Here is a 20397-nt window from a genome sequence, read left to right as displayed (position 1 = left end):
TTAATATCACTTTTCGGGGGCCCCTTGGTGATATGCTATACCCTCTCAGCGTATGAGGGTTGATGTGCTAGCCACGAGGATTTTAGATATTCATCAATTATTTTTATGTTTTTTTTTTAAGTAAATGAATGTTAGAAGAATCATTTCAGAGACACCTTAAATATCGCAATTTTTTCAAATTTCAATAAATTATAGGGGGCGGTTGCCCTCCCTTTATCAGCAACTTATTATCGAAGGATAATACAGTCGGTGGAGGGAGAAGAAAGACGAGAAGCTGCAATCAACAATGGTATGGTATTTTGGAGGCGGCAACTGACAGCTTAGTTCGTTTGCGCCGTGAGGGAAGGATATTTAAGAAAGGGTGGAGAGAAACCCGGTGCCGGCATTAGCCTGCACTCAACGAAAGGTGCCTTGGGATCCACGTCTTTACGTCCCTTCCGACGGACAGTGTGTTGCGCTTTTAATGTCCTCCACGAACAGTCCAGCAGAGATCGGGCAGGCTTTGAAAAGGATTTGAACCTGATCCCATGGCATGGTAAGCCAATACTTTAAGCCACCACATTTAAGCAATCAACGGCTTACTCGAATTTGTTTTATTTCGATCGGTAATTTGGTTGCTGAGAATCGTTTTTGTTGCGTCAATCATTTATGGCCTTATGATCCCGATCACTCGTCTAGTCTTTGCTATCCGCTATGAGGTTTCGGACTTGAATCAGGGAGGTGAATTCTTTGGCGTAAATTTTTCATGTTATTGGATTTGTGCAGAAATATTATTACCGTTTTATCCTTGTTTCTCCTTGCCCATATTCCGTCGAATTCCGTAGTGTTTTTCTCTCCTTCCTTCTCCGGTGCGACATGTAGCATTGTCTTTACAAATACAATTTTCTGTTAAAATTTTTTTCTCCATTACGTTTTAAGTTTTCGTTCTCCCCTTTGCATTTTTATAGCTGCTGATTGTAAAAGTGTCATTGCAAGGACGCTCTTTTTTACTCTCCCTGACAATGCTGGTGTTCCCTGCTCCTGAAATCCATAGGAGCCCCAAACACCCGTGCCTTAAACACAAATTGCCTAGGCGGGACTCGCAACCGCAGCCGTGGGAAAGTACCTCTCATTGGACCCGGACAGAGTTTCTCATTGTAATTAGTTTCATGTACTCAAGGACTGCATTTTACTATTTTTAATGCTGCAACTTGGCAAAATTTCAAGCATTCTAAATACTTATAGGATGAATTTTATGTTGGTTTGTTAAGTGTATTGTTTATTATTTGTTTAAGTGATTAGGAAATTAAGATGGAAAAAGTATAAAATAAGCTTGTTTTTCGTGAGATAAGGGGCGATATTATTTGGTCTTAAGAGGGCTACCGCTCAACCATTCCTTTTTTTCTTTAAAACTTAAGCGATCACATTGAAAATTTCAGGGAGCATAGAATGGCCCCTTGCCAATATTTGCCTTTTTCTGGGGTATAAAAAAGGGGTGATCGGAATGGTGTGGTGACTTGAGTTTTCTTCCCACCTTCTGCGCCCGGGTTCGGTTTCCAGTTGCGGTGGAGATTATCAGAGACTGCCCGATCCCTCATTGTGTCAGAGTGGGAACCAGGATTATTGACCATTGGGGGAAGACAGGTTGTAAAGTTGATCGAGTAACAAGTATACGTTACTGGGAGATGTAATGAATATATTTGTAAAATTCTTGCTGTTCTCGATGTCCAGGTCGAGCGAAAATTCTACTAGGTCGGGCGAGCGGGGTCGCGGGGGACCTAGCCCCCTCAAGGCTAAGGCTCTGGCTTGAGTTCTGTGCGGAGGGCACTTAAAAGTACAGCACTGCGTTCGTCGGTTGAGAAGTTGAGCCGTTGTCACTTTGGCGACTTTCCTTAGGGGTGGACTTCTGCCGACGCCGGTTTTCTCTCTACCCTTTCTTCACTACCTTTCTCAAAGGCGCATATGACTCGGTCGTCTCCTCCAAATACCTTCCTACCTCGAATACGATAATGTTGTTTTTCACATGTAGATAAAAGTTTTCATATTTAAAGCGCAGGTTTATATTGACAAGGGTTTTATCCTTACCAGGGCGGAGTAAGGAGTTGGGGACGACCGTCCTTCCCCTCGTTATTCATCTACATACTACCCCGCAATCCGCCTAAATGGGTGTGTGGCGGGGGGTGTTATGACACCAGCGGTGGTGGTCAGGGGAAAACCCCTGAGGGCATTGAAAAATATGACAATTGTAGTTATATGTGTGGAGTGTTGGTGGATTTGAGCGATGAAGTGGGCATTTTGTTGGATGGATAGCACGGGGTATTTGACTAATGATGATCATTAGTCAACAATCCTATGATTGGTTTGATGCAGCTCTCCATTCCTCTCTCCTATTCGCTAGCCTTTTCATGGTGACATATTTCTTCTATTTTACATCCTTTAGAAACTGTCCTAAGTAACTCATTTGGGGCCGTCCCTTTCCCTTCCACCTGTCCTACGATTGTTTTCATCAGGCCATCGTATCCTATTATATGGCCAACCAAGTTTTCCTATATTCTCCTTAGGGTTTTTGAAAAAATCTCTTTCCACTCACTCTTCACTTAACAATTCCACGTTACGTTCTCGGTCGATTCATTCTATCTTCCAGTTTTCTCATTCAGGGCCATTCATTGCCCTTCTTTTCTTCCACTTGGCTCTAGTTAATTTAATTTCACAATTTATCTTGGTTCTCATTTGCATAAAAGCGTTATGAACAACTCGTTTTTGATTGATAGAGGCTCCTGGAAATTTAAAAAATTCAAGGTGAATATTTGGGAAAAGTCAGAGAAATTGAAAATGAAAAGTTTGACCCGTGATGTACTCATGTAAGTGATATCTGAAGCCGTTTACAAATAAAAAGGGAATCCTCTAACGAAGTTCCGTCTAGGATGTATTAAATTCATCGTTGTTAATGCAGCAGAAGAGAAGAAGTCAAGACTAACATTAAAATAGGGAAGCAAAAACTGATAGAGGTGGATGAATTCGGTTATTTGGGAAGCAGGATAACTAGTGACGGGAGAAGTAAGAAAGAAATTATCAGCTGAATAGCCCTGGCGAAGAGAGCGTTCCACCAAAAGAGAGACCTGCTTACAGCGGGAAACTTAAATATGGAAGTAAAGAAACAATTTTTAAGAACCTGCATTTGGAGTATGCTCCTCTACGGAAGTGAGGTATGGACAATGACCGCAGCGGAGAAAGCATAGATAGAGGCCTTCGAAATGTGGTGCTACAAAAGAATGATGAAGATCAAATGGATCGACCGAGGAAGTCCTAAGAAGTGTAGGAGAGAAGAGAAGCCTCATGAAAACCTTAACAAAAGACGGAACAACCTTATAGGCCACATCTTGAGGCATGATGGCCTGATGAAGATAATCATCTAGGGACAAGTGGAAGGCAAGAACGGAAAGGGAAGACCCCGAACAAAATAAATGGAACAAGTAAAGATGGATGTGAAAGAGAAGAAATACGTAGGTATGAAAAGATTAGCTGAAAGGAGAACTGATTGGAGAGCTGCGTCAAACCAATCCTAAAAATTGTTGACCAGTAATGATGATGATCGAATTCCTATACCTATCCGTTCACACAAAATATCTCTCTTAATTTATCTATTCTGTTGAATCTGGAAATATGGTGGGGCTCCAGTATAATGTTCTCCATGTCGCTGTGAAAGATTCTTAATTGCTCAAGATATCTAAGCCTAGCGCGTAGCCTCCGAAATCTTAAGGGCTCCCAGCATAATTCATTTGACATCTTTTTTACGCTTTCTATGCGCCCGTGGCAGTTTTTCACTAATCGCGCATATTTATTTTGTATTTTATTAAGTTTATAGATTAAGCCTTTCTGCACCGGATCCCATATGCTCGCTGCATATTCAAGGTGTAGCCGGACGAGTGAGAAAAAAGCTCCTCTGTTATACTTTTTCATCAGAAAATCTTCCCATAACATGCGCGACGAACCCTAGATTCTTCCGGGCTCTGTCACACATATTTATTTTGTGTGTTCTCCATGTTCTCCTAAGTTCGAAGTTATCGTACCTACCAAATACTGCACTTAATTTGTCGCCTTTATGTTAACACCATCCACACCATGGGTATAGTTTTCTGACGTACTCAAAAAAATTACGGCCAAATTCATTTGCTCAGATTGAGTTTAGTCCCCAGGAAAAATTCCGGGTAAAATAGGCAGAATATTAATCATTAAGGCGGCTATCCATAGAAACTTGAATTTTTATTTAATCAGCTAAACAAGCGATACTTAAAGACCATTGGAGAGTGTATTAAATTTTGCTTGTATGTGAGGAGATATTATTATTATTATGATTTTTATTATTATCATCATCATCGCTGAGGGTAATTCCATACTACCAAGGCGCCGTGGAAGGTAGTGAACCCCCCTCAAAACGACCGCAATCCGCCCGTGACTGTATGTGCCCTGAAAATTGGAAGATGAGAGCGTAAGGGGATCGGGTTGGTGTGGTGGCTAGGGTGTTAGCCTTCCACCCTGTGGGCTCGGGTTTAAATCCCGGCGGTGGCAGAGAATTTGCAGAGTCTGTCCTAGCCTTGCTTGGGTGCTTCGTGGAGGGCTCTTCAAGCGCACCACTCCGTCCGTCGGATGGGACGTTAAGCCGTGGTCCCCTTGGCGCCTTTCGTTAAGAGCAGGCCAATGCCGACGCCAGGTTTCTCTCCACCCTTCCTTCCCTACCCTTACTTACGGCGCAAATGACATTTGGTGTTGGTCGCTTACTACACCATTCCATGAGACCGTAAGTTTTGAATAGGTAGTACGTCTAGAATTCAGACCTGTCTAGCGGGACTGATGCGTTTTCATCTGAGCTGGCTACCTGAGTTGCCGGCTCTAGTGCATTCATCTTCCTCGCAATAACGAGAAATATGAACTTCCCTTTGTGAGTATCTTTTAAGCACGTGCTTGGGGGAGCCAGGCCATTCAATGAGATGTATTTCATACTACCAAGGCGCCGTGGAAAGTAGTAAACTCCCTCGCGTCCCTTCAAACAATGGCCGTAATTCGCCCGTGGCTGTATGTGCTCTGAAAATTTAAAAATCCAAAGAGCGTAAGTTTTTAGCAAATACTACGTGAAGAATGTAGACCTGTCTAGCGGGAGTGATGCGTTTTCTTTAGAGCTGGCTACATGAGTTGACGGCTCTTATAGTGCATTTGTCCTCACGAAACCGAGAAATGTGAGCTTCCCTTTGGGATTGGAAGGTAGTGAAGTATCTTCAAAGCACGTGCTTGGGGGAGGCGGTGACGCCCGTGGCTCTTTGGCTTGTCTTCCCGGCTCTCAACTGTCAACTCAGCTCCCGCATTTCTCGCACGTTGCTTCCCCCCGTCCCACGTCGTAGGCGACGTCCGGCCACGGCATGTTCTGTCAGACATTGCACCGGCGACAACCCAGGTCCGTCTTCCTTTGCGTCACCGGCGGGTCGGGTCACCGTGACGTTTTCCTCTGAATCGAAGGCGTCAGACGGGCAATTTGAAACCTCCACGTTGGAATTCCTTTGCCACCTTTTCGAACACAATGAAATGCCCATAACTAATGTATAAATCGATTAATAATTGCCAACCTGATATCTATCACTTAGCCGTTGCGCTTGATGCACATTAGGTATGTCGGGTAAGCGGTTAGGGATATCACACGTAATTTAGCTTCCTATATTTCCCCACTTGTTGTTTACTTTATCTGTATTTCATTATTACAAATACTGAGTATGCTATTCGTCAACTGTGCAGTGCACGTAGGTCGATTGGTTAAATAATATTACAACGTCAACTGCTGCAGAGCAAAGTGATGGAATGCATTTCATGGTTAACCTCTCTCCGCAATCACCAATGCCATAGCAAAGAAATTTAATCGGGGGGATTTCGAGGGTGAAAACATTTCAGGGGAGAGTTAATTTTGAGGGTTAAACCTAAGGCTCTCCCTGGGGGGAGAAGGTTTGAAACCCTCTCCTCTCTCTCTCTCTCTACACTGCCTTGTCTATCACTTTATTTATTTTCTTTAGGTGCTCCTACCTTCATCGGCGGTCATTTTGCGCTATCTCGATGCTTTTTTTCTTATCTGAACTATCATCGCGTGAAGAAAGACACAATGAAATTAACATTGCGTTTTAGATGGTTTGAAAATGCGTCATATTTGCTTCGTAAATTCGAGGTCTTGGATCCAAAGCTGTTATATTTTGTATATGTTATTATTTATACCTTAAGATGATGTATCAATTGTGCTTACCGGTAACTTTTCGCGGCGTATTCCTTATTTACAACTTATGCTGTCATCGTAAACTTTTCCGGGTTTGTTAAGGAGTCCCATGTCATCATTTTTCTGTTGCTAAAATTAGAACATTTTGTTTCAGTATCTTGTCAGATGTAATATTTTCATATTTTAGGTACTGTCAGTTATTAACAAGTTTACTACATTTAGGTGAAAATATTTTTATGGAACAGTATTTTTGGACGAAAAATTTTACGAGACAAAATATGCCCGTTCAAGTGGAAATATGATATTCTGAATATGATCTAAAGCTAGCGGGGGTTGAGGAGGGCCAATTGATCCGGTAAATAGAAGAAAAAGATGTTTTGGAGGCGTATAAGGCTGATAGGCCTATTGCAGAGGACAGGAGATGGAATCCTGGTTTAAGAGTGAATATTGTACAGGCGCAATGGAATTGTCAAAAGAAAGTGAATTGATGAATGCTTTCAAGAATATTCGAGTGTGCCTTCATGGGAAATGCTTGCGAACTGGGGCTTGATATGAGAAATATGAAATCAGGATGGTATCTCGTATGCACTGTTATATTTTCACGATCGTGTATAAATAAATATTCGAAAGTTGATACTCTGTTTATAGCACAATTATGGATAGAGGAGTGTGGGGGAGTGCGGTAAAGAAATCAGATAACGTATACATTACAATGCATTAATTATGCATGCAGGAAGGTGAAATAATGAATCATTATGTCGTATTAATTATGCCTCTAGAAGATGAAATTGGAATGTGTGCTAGTGAAATGCGTTATTTAAGTAGGCCTTGCATTTTGCACATTTAATTATGGCTGGTATGCGACCATTAATCGTTTTCAAAAACTTTTTTAAACATGTTTTCTTTTTATTATCTTCTCGTTTATTGTTCATGGCTTGACGTTTTGGAGAATCTTGCTTTATGAGGATTCGCCGATTGAGTTTCGTTTCCAAAAATTACGCTATCAAGTTTAAAATTTATTACATATTTTTCAACCACTTTTTTACCATCATGCTCAGTCTTCCCGTGAGTCGTGGCCAAGGGAATAATTCCTAACTATTTTTATCAATTTTGAGCATTGTTATTGTTTTTTGTGTTTGTTAGCCTTAATTATTTTTGTGTGTCGTCCAGATCAAAATGTGTACGGTTACCTCTGATAGTTGTATTTCTTGCGTTATTTTTTTTTAGAGGCGAATAAATGCGCCGAAATATTGGCTTTACTCTGAATAAAGAATTATTTCCTGCATGGAAGACTGACACAGTCGTTTAAAAAAAGAGGTTGAGAAGTATGTAATAAGTTTTAACTTTATTATTTAGGTAAACGAGATTATGAAAAAAAAGAAATCATGGTTAAAAAATGTTTTCGCAAAAGAGTAATGATTGCAATAGCAGCCATAATAAAATTTGTAAAAATGCAGGGCATACTTAAATAAAGGATTTGACTATTATACATTCCAATTACATTTACTGAAAGCACAAATTATACGACAGAATGAATCATTATTTCACTTTCCTTAGGTATTATTTCCTCAACCAAGACTCTTTGTTTGTATAGTGATCAAGGTTGATGCCCTCGCAGCTTGCCAAGATCTCACACTGATTGCATTTCGCATTAATTCAATAATCACTCGCTCAGTGTTATAAGCGGTAAGCCGGCATGGACGAGCTCATCTGTTGCTGTTGGGTCACTCGCGTGTGAACGCGTTCACGCTTCCAAGGAGGTAGCCAGTTCCCTCCTCTCGGTCACCTGCGATTTCACGTGACAATCACTCGCTGCATTACTCGATGAAAATTTGCTCTAACGGTGATTTGCGTATCTTACCCACGCTCCATAACTGCCTTACCTGGCATGAGTTCAACCTCGTATATATGTCCAATCATCTAAGCAAAAGCGAAAGAATGAAAACTAATGCATTTCGTGAAGTAAGATCTGATGCTTTCACGGCAAATATATTCGAAAAAGGCTATTCGGGCTTCCAGTCGGGTGCTTTCTCTCCATTCTGCCGACGTTTCGGAACACGAGTCGGGTTCCATCCCCAGGGCTAATGGTGAGTGGATGAAGATAATGCATTTCGTATTTGAAACCGAGTTCTTCTGTGATTTGAAGTCATTGGATTCCTGAAAAAGCGACCCAGATATATAAACCCTTTCTTTTTACTTGCATACTCTCAACCGGATTATTTATCTTGAGAAGTGTGTATGAAGAAAGAGTATAGTTAATGTTTAAATACTAGAGAAAAACTAATAAATTTTTTAAACTTAGTTATTTATCCCGCCATTTTTTTTCGAAAATTACTGCTTATTGTCACTTTATTTAGCTACGATGGATGCCCCTTCGTCGGGAATAATATTCGGTAGGGTACTATCAACTGGAAAATTTGCTTGGAGTAGGTGCAGAGTAATTAATCGCTCGATAATGGATTAATGGATGTTGTTTATAATTACAACGAAGGAACAGACTCGAATGAAGTTGTGGTGATCGGAGGCTCTTGAAGTAAAATATAAGCGATATGAGCCATTAATAATGTGTTATTATTGAATAATGATAATGGATGAATATTCTCAGAGAATGGCATGACCTTACAGAAACAATAGTGGGACTTATTATTGAGGTTCAATAGCGACTAAACAACGCTAAACAATGTTATCTTATTTTGTCAAAAAAATACTTTGCTCCCGTGTATGACATCTATAGATGTTAAAAAGCAAAATAGGCATACACAGAGCGCAGACAATCTGAAACTATTATTTTTTAACCAATGATTTTTCAAGCATGAAGACGGACCTTTGCGATATTCTCCTGCAACTTACGTGATTTGACTTCAATTAAAGCATTCGATAACACAAAAACTAGCGTGGTTGCCTTCCTAAATTTTACTGTCAGAATTATTTTTTGCTTTGACGATCACTATTAGTTTTTAAACTCAACCATAATTGTACTATAGTTGTCATAAGCACTTTTTTCGAAGCGTAAAATTACGTCACTTTAAGACCCCTAGTAACAATTCTAATTTTCGTGCGCAAATTATAGGATATATAACATAAGAAGCCCTGTTCTTTTTTATCCTCATTCGATGAAGTATAACTTTAATGGCATTTTTGAATTTTTTATGAAAATGAAAGTTGGTAGTTACTCGATGGAATCTCCTTTATCGGCGGAGGAGTTAGTTTCTTATAAGTGCATAGATTGAGCTAGAGTCGTCTTTCAAAGGCCAAGATAGAGGAATTCGACATGAGTAGGATTGTTTTGAAAATACCTAATATGGAATTTAACGAGCGGCTGAAGCACAACTGCATCGATTCAAGTTGATGACTGCCGTTGATGATTTGATGTTTCCCTTACAAGTCCATGGTGAGCGGGAAGTAACATGCAGGCCTGGCAACCTAAACATTTCCAGCTAGCTTATGAGTGACTCTCCGGTGAACGTATCATTAGTGTATGGTGGAAGTGTATCTCCATAAGGCATTCGCTGAAATGTAAAGGTACATTTCGTACATTGCACGAAATTTACGCATGTTATTGTCACGTAACTGCTTGGGGTATCATCTGCAATTCAGTTTCCAACGGTAATTCATGCGGGGTGTATTTTGTATGCATTTTATTAGTATGAGTGCTGGAGTATCTTATTTTTTCCGGTGTGCTGAGCACTTAGGCTTTCCATGCTTGTTATTAAATTGTTGATGATTTACGATGGCGTCTCTGGTACTTGCAGGTAAAAAAGAATTTAAAGATATGCGAATGTGCTGGGATAAATGGCTCCCTGCTGCGGTTTTCACTCTGGCACTATTGGAAACTTCCATTCAACCTTTGGTGCAATTTATGAAAAAATAAATGTTTTCAGCCTCCCCGTCTCGTATTGTCTTCTTTTTCTTGCTTCTTGATTGAACCTACCTGCTGCAGAGTTTATCAGTAAATATTCACGTTAAATCCTCATATTTTCCGTCTTTTCACTTTGTGAGTCATTGTAGCATCGTCTATGCCATGGATTATAATTCTTGTCCCGTATCAGGGAGTATGAAGCTACTGTTGTGTAGAGTATGTTTAGCTACTACGGACTATGCGTAACACTTTTTCAATGCCAAATGTATAAGCACGAACAATTATTATGCGATGCCTTAAATTTTGGCGGAATCGCTTCTTAGTTGTACTAATTGAAATGAAAAATTATTCTAATATCCAAGTTTTTTGCTTTACAGTTTATGCTTCAGTATCGTTTTGCTGTAATCGGTTTGATTATCGGTAGCACACTCAGTTAATCTATTTTAAGATAAGATGTTAGATGAAAAAGCGCCTGAGAGTATTTTAGATTGTTGTTACAGGTCACAAACTTTTATCTAATTTTTAGGAGAGTTTCCATTTTTGCGAGTTTTTATATTCTTTACGCGATACTATATTTTTATCGCTGTTGCTGATCGTTTTTTTTCGCTCACAATCGTTATATAAGGTTCGGTATCGCGTCCCTAGCCAAAAATGAACACTGGATGCCTTTTGTTCGCGGGTTAGATCTATGAAGCGGCAATCGCGTTCTTGAGACGGGTAAAGGGGATAATCATCTCTTTGTATTCTCTGGGAGTACTCCGAGGCAGTGGGATTGCACGAGGCTAAGCGAATTCGTCCAGCATTGGAAAGTGAGGATACAAGCTAAAGCCGATAAGGTCTTGTGTGAAATCGTTCTTCGGCAGAGACAGTGGCATATGACCATTCTTTCTCGCGGCGGCTCGCAGACCGACCTTGACCTAGTATTTTCAATATTATACCGCAAGGTTTTTGAGTTTTTCTCCGACGTTTTCACTGCTTGCCGAGGAAAGTGTGTCCGAACTAATCTGAGAACAGAAAAGGAAAAGCGTTTAAACTCCCTCAACATGCCATATGCTATTCCTACTCGCGGGATCCTTTCAACGTTAAATACTTCCTTGCGCAATCTCTCGAGTCTGGTGTTCTCTCGATCTAGTCGTACATTTCCATTTATTTGTTTTCATCCTCCCTCACTCTCGTTTGGACATATTTTTGCCTCGTCGCATTTTCTGTTTAGCTTTACGATAGTATTTTACCAAGATAACTCCTCTTAACATGAGAAATTTCTCGTGAATATGTAATACATGTATAAACTTCCATTTGTTCCATCTTTCATTCCATTTCTTGTGTACGTTTTCATGCAGTATCCCATTTACTGATTGTGATTGCCTTATGGGTTTTTTTAAAGCAGAAAACCCTGTTTTATGCGATTAATTAGTTGTAAAGATTTTTTTCCTCTTTGAAGCAGATGCTATCTATCTGAAGCAGATGTGTACCCAAACCAGGTGACCAATTTTCACACTGCCTCGAATTGAATTTCGTATTATTCGAATCATAAATTGAAGCGTTTAAATTGGTCAACATTGATCAAATTTTTATGTACTCCATAGGCGTAGGCAAAAATTTTTCTCAAGTTTGAAGTACGAATGTCATTAGTTTGTTGAAGAATTATTGACTTGGTGCTTTCGGTAGATAAGAGCTTTTAGCGCGCAATACGTCTCTCCCCCTTTCCTCCTCTCCCTATGAATTTTGGCGGATTTTCGTAGCTTACTCGTATTTTGTATTACCTAGCGCTCAAGGTGTTCTTGACCGAAGCGTACCGGTTTTTGGAACTCAACTGTTACCCAACCCATGGCGGCCTGGCGTCTTGGTACAAGTAGCCAACACCCCCGTGTAAGCTTCATGCATTCAGAAAATTTCGTGAGATTAAGAATGTATTCACGATAGGTGACTACTATTTGACACCTTTTCGAGCACAATAAAATATGCACGACTAATGCATAAGTCGATACATAATAACCAGCAGGTTATCTGTTTGTTATCCATTGCTTTTAATACGCACTAGTTTTTATAGCATAAGTGTTCCAATTGCAAGAATTAGCTTCCTACACTTGCATGATTGTAGTTTACTTTCATCCATTAATTTATTTAAAACAGCGTGGAATATCTTATTTTTCAACAGTGCACAGCTCGTAGGCCGATTAATAAGTGAATTTTGATACATAGACTGCTATCAAGCGGAGTAAAATCTCCCACCATTGGAAAACAGGGTAGGGTAACTGAGAAGAATTAATGTGTGTGTGATCGATGGTATTGAGTCCATAGCACTGAGTTATCCCAGTTTATTTCAACATCTCTTTCAAATTCAGGTATAATGGTATAGGTAAATTCAGGTAAATATGGTATAGGCCGGAGGGCGTCTTCTTGTCTCCATTTTCGTGCGAGTCATTCGTTGAAAGTGAAATTCATTGAAGTTTTACTCTATGCTGTTTGTCCCACATCTTTTCCCCATCTTACTCCCGATTGGATCGCAACAACACCTAAATTTGCCGGAGTCTCACCTTAGCTGGCGAACGGTCTCCCTCGCCGCCCCCAGCCTCCTCCATCGCCCCCAGGCCCCCTCCGCCCCACTTCTCTCTCGCTTCGCTCCTCCCAATGATGATGTCCTCGTCTCGCGCGGACGATGCCCACACTTGCTCCTCAAATCCTTTCTTTTTCGTCCTTCTTTCTCTCTATCCTCGATGAATCTCCTCGACCAGCTTCGTAAAAAACGGCAAATCTGGACATATGTGCTAAAATTTACATTTTCGTCGCACACTTACTGGTTAGGGTGACTCATAGGACGGCTTAAATTACGTCTGCGGCGCGGGAGCATCAGTGATATCGTAACAAGCTCTTATTGACTTGATTTCGTGGGCATTTCTATTATTAGGTAACTGAAAATAATAATTATGAATTAGGTATAAAATGACCCCTGAAAAAAGTCTATACAGTACAATCTCTGTTATCCGACTTTGCGGTAATCCGACGCGTCCAGTAATCCTACGTGCTGGGCTGACGATCTCCCTTCGGCTAATATATAATTTCGTCAATTGTAAAAAAATATTTTATGTGCGTAGCGAGTATTTGTTTTATTATTATGTACTATATATGTGCTCGTCAGTTCATAATTTGCATGAAGTTTTGGTAATGTGACCCACTGAATCGGGAAAAGAAGTATTTTCTGCAGAGTCGCATTGGTATCCAGAGTTTATTCTGCCTTTGTCGACAATAATCGTTTTTATTAAATTGACTCATACCCCATGTAGAAGGGAGATTTGGCGTCACTATATGTATTTAATCCCCTTCTTTACCTACCTTCAATAGTTTTTTTGTGCATTGTGCTTGTTTACTATACGCTTCCATTAATCCGGCGTTTTCGATAATCCGTTCACGCCACGGCTTACTATCGAAATGGCACTTTAGTTCCATTCAGGCAATATGAACTCCTTTGTATAATCGATACGTGGTAAGGATTTTCCCTATCCTTAGTCAATAGATTTAGATTCTCTCTCTCATACAACGAGATCGCGAACGCGTACCTGATATTAAATTCCTTAGTAAACTGGCCGGCTTGGGTGACTCTTGCGTCATTAGTACGTCAAGAATTAGGACTCTGGAGCTTATATTGTTGTCGCTGTCGTCGATCCAGGGATGAATTCTCAAGACATATTTACGAGGGCCTGGGGTGTCATCGGAACCGTTAAATCGAAAACACATTTTTTTCTTGTTGTTTTTTTTCTGATCACAGAACATATTCTTCAAGGGGAATCGACGGGAATGTGAAAAAGAGGGAAAAATTTCCATATAGATTTTTTTATTCATTGAAGTATGGAATATTTTAGCCACGGATTCAGATAAAGTATACTCGAACGTTTTAACTAATGCCTTAACCTATCAATAAAATGGAAATTTTTAACTTCAAGCGTAAAATAAATGCAATTTTCGTTCTTTTTCTTTTAACGTCGATAAGAATTTTGCATCGCTACCAAGCTCCTCAAATGGTTCAGCATGCTTATAAATGTAAATATAAGGTTTATTAGTGTCTTAGATTGTAGGTCTTAAAGAATTTAATGCATAATTTTTGGCCAAAGTTTCGGTTTATTTTTATACCTTCACCAGGGCTTTTTGCAATGAATATGATTGTTACATTAATGACAAAATCATATTCATCGCAGAAAAGCCCTGATAAAGGTATAAAAATATACCGAAACGTTGGCCAAGAATTTTGCATTTAATTTTTAAGGACTTAAACTCCAAGACACTAATCAACTTTAAAGATTGATATCGAGAGAACGAAAAAAAACTTAATTAAGTAAATATAAGGGAATTAAGCTAATCCTCTCTAACATTTGAATGCCTCTTAAATTCATCAAATCTTCGTGGTTCGCAAATTGAAATTAAGTTACTAGCAATGATGGGCCCTGCTTGGTAGGTGCAAGCACCCAATTTCTAGTTTTATTTAAAACCCATTTGTATGCGTCTATTTTGTCGTGTCATCAATTAAGCGTTTTTGAAAATAGTAGCTGTAAATCTGAATCTAAGGAAGGATGGAGAGTCGGAAACATTAAAATCCAATCGGTGCGAGCGTGGACACGAGGTTCCTCAGCACTATATTCCTTAAGAGTGAATCAAACGATCATTTTTTACATCCCTTTGGAGGGACAGGCCCAGCGATCGCTCCAGCGATGGCGGAAAACAAATACCGTATCTCGCGATCATTTTGCGCGATGGCTCGAGGGATGGGATTTCCATCCCTTTTTCCATCACTCTTCCATCACTTTCTCCGTCGCTGAAACCACAGCTTGCACCGTCCTTCAGCCAATCAGAACTCACGACCTCTAACAGCGATAGTTTAGCCACGCATGGTTTATTGAGTGACAGTTTTGAATACGTAAAGTGACAGAATAAGCGATGGATAAAGGGACGGTGGGATTAACCGTGTGATTCAGAAAATGGTGTCTCGAGCGATCATTTCGTTGGTCCCTAACAATCTATCGCTAGAGCTATGTTTTTGAAGGACCGAGAAATGATCATTTGATTCAGGCTTTACGCTGCGGCAGTGGGGTAGCCCGAAATTTCATTCGAGGGGGGTTAAAAACTCGGGGAGAATTTTTTTTTGTCAAACAGGGTACTAAGTAGAGGGTTTTAAACTAATTTTATTACTTTTTATAATCGAAAAATTTAATTTTTCGAACAAATCTTTTGTAAATTCATGATTTTTCAATATTTTGTTTTCTTTTCGATGCTAAGAATTTGTGTTTTTATATTACCTGGAAGTTTATTATTATTTAAATATTATTTTATATTATGGTATCTGATACCCCTAGTCCCCCTTCGTAACGCCACTTTGCTTTCGGCTCGTCTTGCTGTTTGAACCCAGGTATTCTTGCGTCGCAAGCCGTCCTTATCGCCTTTCAGCGACGTAAGGCTCTTTCAGCGAGGGCTACATTTCTTGTGCACCGTTTCCCAGCCCTCCTGAGTTTTTTTCCACCAGAAATTCGTCCCAGTCAATGCATTCAGTCCACTGGTGAGCGAAGCATAGACGCAAACAGACCTTTGGAAATAATAGTGCGCATAGATGAATGTCGTTTGTTCCCCTCACTCCTCTTGTTCCATTAACCTGTGGAGTGAGGAAATGAAAGTTGGCGCAATTCAGCTTTTCCTGACCCGCACTCATTGGGATAGCATTGGGTCTGTGGCTATGAGGTATGCATGGAGCGTGCGGTGTTTGTCGCTGCTTTTGGCATTCTCTTGGACTTCAGGAATCTACCGATCGAAGAGATAGATGCTCGTTTATATTTCTAAGTAAAAAAATGATGGAAATATAATAAAAAATTGAAGAGCGAAATAATATTCTGTCGCCTACAATCATTCATAGTTATGTTATATTCCGTGTGGCGTAAATCTGACGGCGCTCCGGCGCGATTTTGTCGTTTATCTTTGTTCTTCTTGTAAATGGAGTGCATTGCTAGTGCTCACTGTAAGCCTATCGTCTATTTCGCCTCCACTAACTCTGAAAAGGTTTACACTGCTCAGTTAACACCTGTAGTGCTACTCTCCCTTTCGTGCTTCGTGCACTCTCATCTCCTCTGAAAAGGTGGAACGAGACCACGGAGACAGCGGTTTCAGATTTGGGATGGAAGGTCCTGACCGTTTCCATGACATGAGACGATTGATGTAATTGCGATGCGTATAACGTTTCAAATTGATTAGTTTATGCACTTCAGATTGTTCGCCTCGTGGTCATTCCAGGGCGCTTCCCATACACCTACATACACCTCCGCAAGCCGCCTCAATGGGCGTGTGGCGGGGGATGTTAGGACAGCAGCCTTAAACAAAAAAGGATATCCTCTAACGAAGTTCCGCGCAGTATTTATTAAAGCCCTTAATTGTTGGAGGGAAAAACGAATTCCCATACCTATCCGCTCGGCAATAATATCTCTCTTAATATATCGTTTTTGCTTCGCCTGGAATTAAAGTGGGTTCTAAAATAATGTTCTCCGTATCGTTCTGAAAGACATCTATTCTCAATTGCTCGAGCAATCCAAGCCCTAGTGCGCCACCTGCGCATCTGTAGCTAATCCTAGCACCAACTTCGAAATTAGCGTCAGAGATGGGATATTGAAAAAAGCTACCTGTGCATCTTATAGTCCCATTTAAGTTATTGGTCGGTGGATTCAGGCTTATTATAGTGGAATTTCATTCATAATTAATAAAAATAATTAATATAATGATGAATTCGCCTGGTCCTTCGAAAACATTTGTCGATGCAAACATATTACTTATTTGACACTGAAAATGTGTAAATTATGTTTTGGTTCTGTTTATATTTGATCCTTTCATATACGCAATTGAGAATATCTTTTGTTAGGTTTATTGGGACTATTTGTATTTTCGATCGGTTAAGAGAAAATTAATTTTGAAGACGTGAACACAGTTAGAAATTTTGTTTTTAAACTGTTATGACTTTTACATGAGCAAGTTAGGTATGTAGCAAATGGTTTATATTTACTAGTGGTTTCGTATTGCCTTACAGCCTAATGACTTGTTTGTATGGTATCTGTCGAGAATTTTCTCTAATCTTGGAATTTTCCTAAAATTTCCCACGCTGAGAAATTGGCGTGACTAAGCAGTTTGAAAATCGTTCTTTTCCTCGCGTATCCATCGTAGAGGAAACACGTAATGAGAAACCGAGCGGAGCAGAACTTATATTGAGTCAGGCCATTATACTGGAAAACTAGAAATAATTACCATAAATTGTGCCCGTATCAGGAGAAGGTAGCCCGATTACCTGTTTGTTTTACCAAATTGGTTTGGAAGCTGTCTTCTGAGGTGAACGAATTGAAGTTGCACTGAAAAATATTCTTGAAGGGTTTTTTTAGAGAAAGGGCATCAAGAAACAAGTGATGGGATGTAAGGAGGCATAGTTAAGAACGGAAGAGGATATCAAAACTGTCGGACACCCTCAATCATGATCTTAGAATATTTGGGGTAAATAATGAATCAAGTTTCTAGGCCTGTATTCTAAGGCGATTTTCAAGACAAGTTTCACTTGCTTAAATTGGAATTTTCCGAACCCTATTTGTTGAATAACTCATCGAATCCATTGGCGGCTATGCAATTTGTAGTATTTTTTTCTGTGATGGTGCCGATCGTTGATATCATTTAATGTTGAATCCATTTTTGTTTTTCTGATATAATTATTTTTGTTGTGTGTGTTATCTATGTAGTATATTGAAAAGTTTCATACGAAAGAGCTCACATTTCAACAGTTCACTTCAAGTGTTGAAGTCGGCCTTTTGTCTTTTTGGCGGTCATTTAGTGTCTAATTTGATCTGTGTTGTATTATACGCCTTGGATTTTCATCCTGTGGGCCGGAGTTCTTATCGTGGCGGTACAGTATATTTTTTATAGCTTTCCAAATCTCAAAGAAGGTAGAATTTGGAGATAACATGAGAGAGAGTAGAATTTGTGCGGAGGATGTGTGTTGGATTATTCGTCTTGGATTCCCATCCCGAGGGTCCGAGTTCTAATCCTGTAGGTGGAGGATTTTTTATTGATTTTAAAACTTTACCAGGGTAGGGCTTGGAGTAAACATGAGGCACAGCACTCCTTCCGTCGGATGAATCGTTAGGACATGTGTCCCGTCTTTCGCTAAAAGCTGGCTAATTCGCTGACGCCGGGTTTCTCTCCAACTTTTCTTCGGTGCCATTCCCTTACTTTGTAATTGACCTTCGATTCGATCGCCTCCTTCGAGCAAAATCTTATTCAGAGGGTGGATCCCAATATCCCTGTGCTCGCTTAACTCTAAAGAAGTATGCTGTGGCTTGGTGGCGATAATTTTTATCCTACTCATTCGCTACTTCTGCAGTGTGGTAACTGTTGTTTTTTATGTACTCAATGTTTTTCGGAAAGTTACTTTTATTTATAACGTTGCTTAAACCCAAAGTTTATCCACCATAAACTATAGTATTGCCAAACTGGGAATTACATGTTAAGGCAAAGTATTATTTATTAATACTTAATGCAGTGTGTTTAAATTTTAGCTTAAAATAACGCCTTCCAATATGTCCTTATTAGACTATCCCGAATAATAACAGTGGAAACTGTATGAAAAGTAACTTAACGGAACCTATTTCCTTTTAATAATTCTAATCGTGTTCGTAGAAGACTACAAATATTTATGGGTTCCCATAGCATACTAAACCCAGTTACTCCTTGCTGCTCTACATATCTCTGAATAAAGTCAACGAATCGCTTCTATTTCATTACAGTCCCAGGCCAAATTCAATATGGAGAGAGCCATGGAGGCGGTTAAATGGATCGAAGAAATGCTGGGACGACCTCTGGAGATGCCAAAACCGCAGCTTGGGATGAGGGACCAACTGGACTTCGCTGCGGCTCTCAAAGATGGCATCGCGCTCTGCGAGTAAGTTATGTTCAAGTGACCGACTCTACACTTTATACGCTGTCCATATTCATTCTTATTGAAATTGGGCGAATATTATTTTTAAATTAGATGTATGAATTTAGCCCTAAATTCTCCGCCGACTAAATTTAGATATTCGCTTCTAAAGTTGATATTGTCATCAAGAATGAGATTCGCCACGAAAAAATCATTTCGCTTTGCCGAAATTCGAACCCCGGATCTTCCAATTGCCGGTCAGGTATGCTAAAAATAACACAGTGTAAGTGGTAGCGTACCTGAGCGGAAATCGGGAGAACCAGCTTCGAATCCCTGCTGAACCAAGTGATTTTTTCATGGTAAATATCATCCTAGACCGCAATAACTGTGCGGACGTGCGCACCCAAATGGGAAGGACTGTCATTGTTTTCTCATCGCTGGAGGTTTATGCAGTGGGTTGGTAATTAATGACACTCTCGAAAGATATTTCCATGAGTTTGCTTTGATGATAATTAACCTTTTTGTTCAGTTTGAATAGTATTTTTTATAAGATGCCGTCTCGGGCGTTACTTTGTGGAATTGCTTCATCATAGAATAAAAATAAAATTACTTTGTTTTATTCCATACCTTATTTTAAATAGCACGACCCGGGTTTCAGCATCTAATGCTATCTCAGATACCTGATGATAGCGTTAGGTGCTGAAACCCGGGTCGTGCTATTTAAAATAAAGTGTGGAATAAAACAAAATAATTTTATTTTATTTTATAATATTTTTTCATTTCCGTTATGCGCTCTCGGAGTATCGCATCGCCTGATCATCGTGGAACTCTGCCTCTTATGCTGTGACTCTTAGTAATCAGCTAAAATGAATTAGGGATGCTTGAACTGCTTCTAGTGGTTAATACACAAGAAAAAAATATCCACCGAAAGCAGTAATGAGCTCTGTTAATGACTTGGATATCGGCGATTTGTTATCTTTGCTGTAATGGAAAATTAAAAAATATATTACGTATTAGTGGTCCGAAGTTTTGGTTCTTGGGCAAGTGAGCTCGCAAAAGTAGCTTTGCAAGTGTTCTAATTACGCCTAACCCACTGCATCAGCGTCCTACGAAGGGAATAATTCATTGTCGTGCAAGTGGCCTTCACAATAAGGCTGAAATAACCTCAGAGTAAATATAAAGAGACCGTTAGAGGTAGCCGCGCAATAGCCAAGAATTGATCACTGCATTGAAACCCCAACACCATTAAAACATTCTACATGAAATTATATTGCTTATGAGTCTTTTCCTTCAATTTCGTTGAATACCGTGGAAATAAATTTTTCATCCGAATAACTCTTTAAAAAATTGTCATCGCCATTGTCGGAATCGGTCAATAGGCAATCT

At 39.8% G+C, this 20397-nt stretch overlaps 1 protein-coding gene across 1 annotated transcript in view; it reads left to right on the top strand.

The window, feature by feature from the left end:
- LOC124171815 (myophilin-like) overlaps nucleotides 1-20397 on the top strand; it is a 68863-nt gene that overhangs the window by 12772 nt on the left and 35694 nt on the right. Inside the window, exon 2 of the mRNA XM_046551154.1 lies at nucleotides 18881-19035. Coding sequence (XP_046407110.1) covers nucleotides 18881-19035 — 155 coding nt within the window. The remainder of the gene's footprint in view (nucleotides 1-18880; nucleotides 19036-20397) is intronic.

Source organism: Ischnura elegans, chromosome X (assembly GCF_921293095.1).
Source record: "Ischnura elegans chromosome X, ioIscEleg1.1, whole genome shotgun sequence".
NCBI classification, from domain to species: domain Eukaryota; kingdom Metazoa; phylum Arthropoda; class Insecta; order Odonata; family Coenagrionidae; genus Ischnura; species Ischnura elegans.
The sequence above is the reverse complement of the archived record's forward strand: the minus strand, read 5'-3'. Positions and strand labels throughout refer to the sequence as shown.